The 3540-nt window shown below is 40.2% G+C and overlaps 1 protein-coding gene across 6 annotated transcripts in view; it reads left to right on the forward strand.

Annotated features, from left to right (window-relative positions):
* LOC109478057 (E3 ubiquitin-protein ligase BRE1B-like) overlaps nucleotides 1-3540 on the forward strand; it is a 36002-nt gene that overhangs the window by 4185 nt on the left and 28277 nt on the right. For all 6 annotated transcript variants that reach the window (XM_019779552.1, XM_019779752.1, XM_019779629.1 and 3 more), the window contains exons 5-7: nucleotides 491-664; nucleotides 2063-2203; nucleotides 2666-2787. In XM_019779552.1, coding sequence (XP_019635111.1) covers nucleotides 491-664; nucleotides 2063-2203; nucleotides 2666-2787 — 437 coding nt within the window. The remainder of the gene's footprint in view (nucleotides 1-490; nucleotides 665-2062; nucleotides 2204-2665; nucleotides 2788-3540) is intronic.

Here is a 3540-nt window from a genome sequence, read left to right on the forward strand (position 1 = left end):
AATAGGATGCCTAGGCCTGTTTTTATTTTTTATTTTTTTTCGCCCGCCCGCTCCATTATTTTTCTAGAAAAATCCGTTAACCAAGAAATTAAATTGGTGTGGCCTTAGCAAAAAAAAAAAAAATTTTTCATTCTAAATCAACTGCAAAATGCTCAATGAAAGACATATTTTGGCCCCAATGGTTGAAGAAAGTCCTTTTTGTCCTAGTTGTAAAAGTTTTTTTAATTTAACAATTTGCAATTTTGTTTCATTAATTTTGTCCCATTTCAGTGAGAGTTTCATTAATACTTCAAAATCTATTGTTTTAATTATAAACCAGCCTGGTATGTTCACTTCATGGCTCTTATTGTAACATTTCCGGCTATCATGGGGTGCCTTGGCCTGTTTTTTTTTCTTCGCCCTGTTGCTTCATATTTTTTCTGAAAAAAATCTGAGAAACAACAAATTAAATTGGTGTGGCCTAACGTTGCCTTGTTCTCTGGTCACCTAGAACCACCACAGGAAGGTGACCAGATGACCAATGAAGCGGAGGCCAAACCCCAGCTGGCGGCCGGACCGATCGACATGGAGGAGCAGCCCACGTCCAGTTCGTCCCGAGACCTCAGTACGCCCTCCCCCGCACCGTCCAGTGAGGGGACGGGCATCTTCTTATCTCAACTCACAGGTGGGCCAAAAACACTGTATATCTGGAAGTTTTCGGTTAGTGTTGCATACCGGTTCACTGGACTTGGATCCGGACTTGTAAGAATGTTTAGGTTCAAGTCCAAAAAAACCTAAAAGTCAAGAACCGAGTCCCTTGTGGCAACGAATGGCAGCCGCACAGACCTTCCACAAAAAAAATTGTGAAGCAAATATGTATGCTATCATGTGTATCACTTGTTTGTTGTGATTTGTATTGATTATTATGAGATACCCTGCATCAATTCAGCCAGGCTGCGACTGCACGGGTACTGTTTGGACAATAAAAAACAAAAACCATTTCACCGTGGTTTTATTTTCGATGACCTCTTAACTGTAAATTCATGATACCGCAAATATGCATTTCTATATGTATCACTACTGTACTACAGGATTGTGTGAGCTACAAATTTAGAGCCTTCCTAAGAATTTTTTTTCATCCTAACACAAAAAAATGAGACCAATGCAAAAGTAAATGAACCTACAGTACAGTCGTTAATACATGTTCTTGGCTTGGCATCCCAGTGAGGGGTTAATACATGTACTACTCTACTATAGAATTATTTTAACCAGGAAGTTCCAATACAGTTTTTACTTCCTTATGCAGAGGTTTTATTTTGGTGTGTCTGTTTTTGTGTTTGCTTGTTGTGTTTCCTTAGTTATTTACATACACTAGACATGTTGGGAACACTAACAGGAAGTTAGTTCAAAGGTCCCAGAAAAGGTTATCTCCTTTCCTGTCCTCAATTTCCTGCTATGTTCATCTCTGTGGCCTTTTGGAAGCCAAAAAATGGGAAAAGGTGTAGCCAGCCTACGTAGCCTGATTTCTCTGGTCTCGAGAATCAGTGAGAAATTAAGAAATTCGCAATAAGACCACAACAAGTAAATTTTATGGATGACATCCTCCACAGACTCCAAATCTAATGCGAGCGGGCGAAAAAAAAACAAGGCGGGCCGAAAAAAACAAGGTCCCTTCATTTTAAAAATTTGACTCAATCATTGCTCAATGGTTTTGATTCAGTAGGAACATCACATATACACAGCCAACATCATATATCACTGTATCAAAGTAAGAAACAAAACATTAAATCAGAGCCTTGTCTTGTCTCCTCTCTTTATAGTTATCTGCCATCCACGTTCCGGCATGGCAACAGACATCTTGGCCTATTTTCAGCATGGTGACCACTGTCAGAAGGCAACAAAATTTCTTGTTTTTTGTCCAAAATCAGGCGAAAATCAATGCGCGCGGGGATGTCATCCATAAAAATTACTTGCTGTGGCCTAATGAAAAAGAAACAAGACATACACAAAATCTCTAAATAGTTCATGGAGGTATGAGATCTTTGACTTCTTGTTTACCTTGATCATCTTATGTTGACTCCAGGCAGTGGAGATGATGAAGAACTAGAACAGCACCTGAAAGAGAAGGTCCAGTTTTCCCTGGATGCCGTGGCCAAAGTGGTGAAAGCCTTTGACAGGGTCCAGGGAGAGAAGAACAAACTGGCACAGGCCATACAGGGTGGAGGTAAGTACATTTGTAGTCACAGTTTTTGTTTGTTTCACATAACCAGTAAACCGCCTTTACATGTACAAGCTGCATAAGACCAGACTGTAAGGTTTGAACCACTCACACCGGGAAGGTCCCCTACTCTTTTCGATAAGTGTGGTGGTTTCTTTAACGTGTATAGGGTGTGGCTCTCCCCAAACACGGGACCTCCATTTAACATCCTATCCAAGGGACGTCCCTAACTGAAGCTAGGTACTCATTTACACCTGAGTGAAGTGAGGAAAGTTGTGTTAAGTGCCTTTCCCAAGGGCACAAGATTGGTGACTTGGGTAGGATTCGAACCCAGGTCTTCTTGGTCCTGAGCCAAACACGCTATTGCTATGCCACACGACCCCACATGATTTATTATACAATAAGTAATTACGTTTAATTACTTTTGCAGTCATTGGACGAAAGTTGATTGTGTTATTTCCTGAACAGAAGGTGCCCCCAGTCTGGAGGAGGAGGTGAAGGAGGAGAACAAGCGCCTCACGGCAGACAACCAGGAAGTGCAGTCTCTGGTGGCAACTCTACAGGCCAAGCACCACGCTACAACTCTCAAGGTACAGACAGACATGTCCTGTCATATTTGTCATACGATTTTTAAGTTTTTAGGTTGGGTGCACCAGTGCACTTATATCTAGTACCAAAAATGAATTTGGAGCCCTGTTAAGATACATGTAAATACAAATGTAGATAGAGATACAGGGGTACACACACAGTCACAGACAAATAATGAGAGAGAAAGAGAGAGAGAGAGAGAGAGAGAGAGGTTTATTTGTACCATACATGCACATACAAAAGCTTATAACTTGTGTAAGCAGCCATATTTGGCTGAATTGAGAATGCTTTAAAACACAAGATGGACTTATACCATAGTACAGCTATTAGATAAAAGTTTGTTACATTTGATAAAAACCTATTCGTTGCATATCAAGTTTACATTAAAAATTACTACACTACTACTAAAAAATAGTTGATGCAATGTTTCCTCTAAGTTAAAATTACAGAAATTTTCTAAAGTTGTAATATGCAAGGGTTGTATTCGTAAAGGCTGATATGAAGTGGATCATTTTTCAGCGTTCGTTCAATAACTTAACACAATACGGGATAGCATGAAAGTTCATCTGTGTTGGTACAAATCATTATGAAATAAAGACTGAACTGTAACTTCCAACACTAGGTATAGAATTGGGACTTACCCCAAATTTTCGGTTGACTCCATCAACCTTGTTCACGGAATGGACCTGTCTACTCTTGGAACGTGACGTCAGAGACACATGACCGTAGTAGCGGGTCATACGTGCCAGATAACT

This window comes from Branchiostoma belcheri, unplaced genomic scaffold (assembly GCF_001625305.1).
Source record: "Branchiostoma belcheri isolate BF01 breed outbred unplaced genomic scaffold, Haploidv18h27 scaffold1, whole genome shotgun sequence".
NCBI lineage: Eukaryota > Metazoa > Chordata > Leptocardii > Amphioxiformes > Branchiostomatidae > Branchiostoma > Branchiostoma belcheri.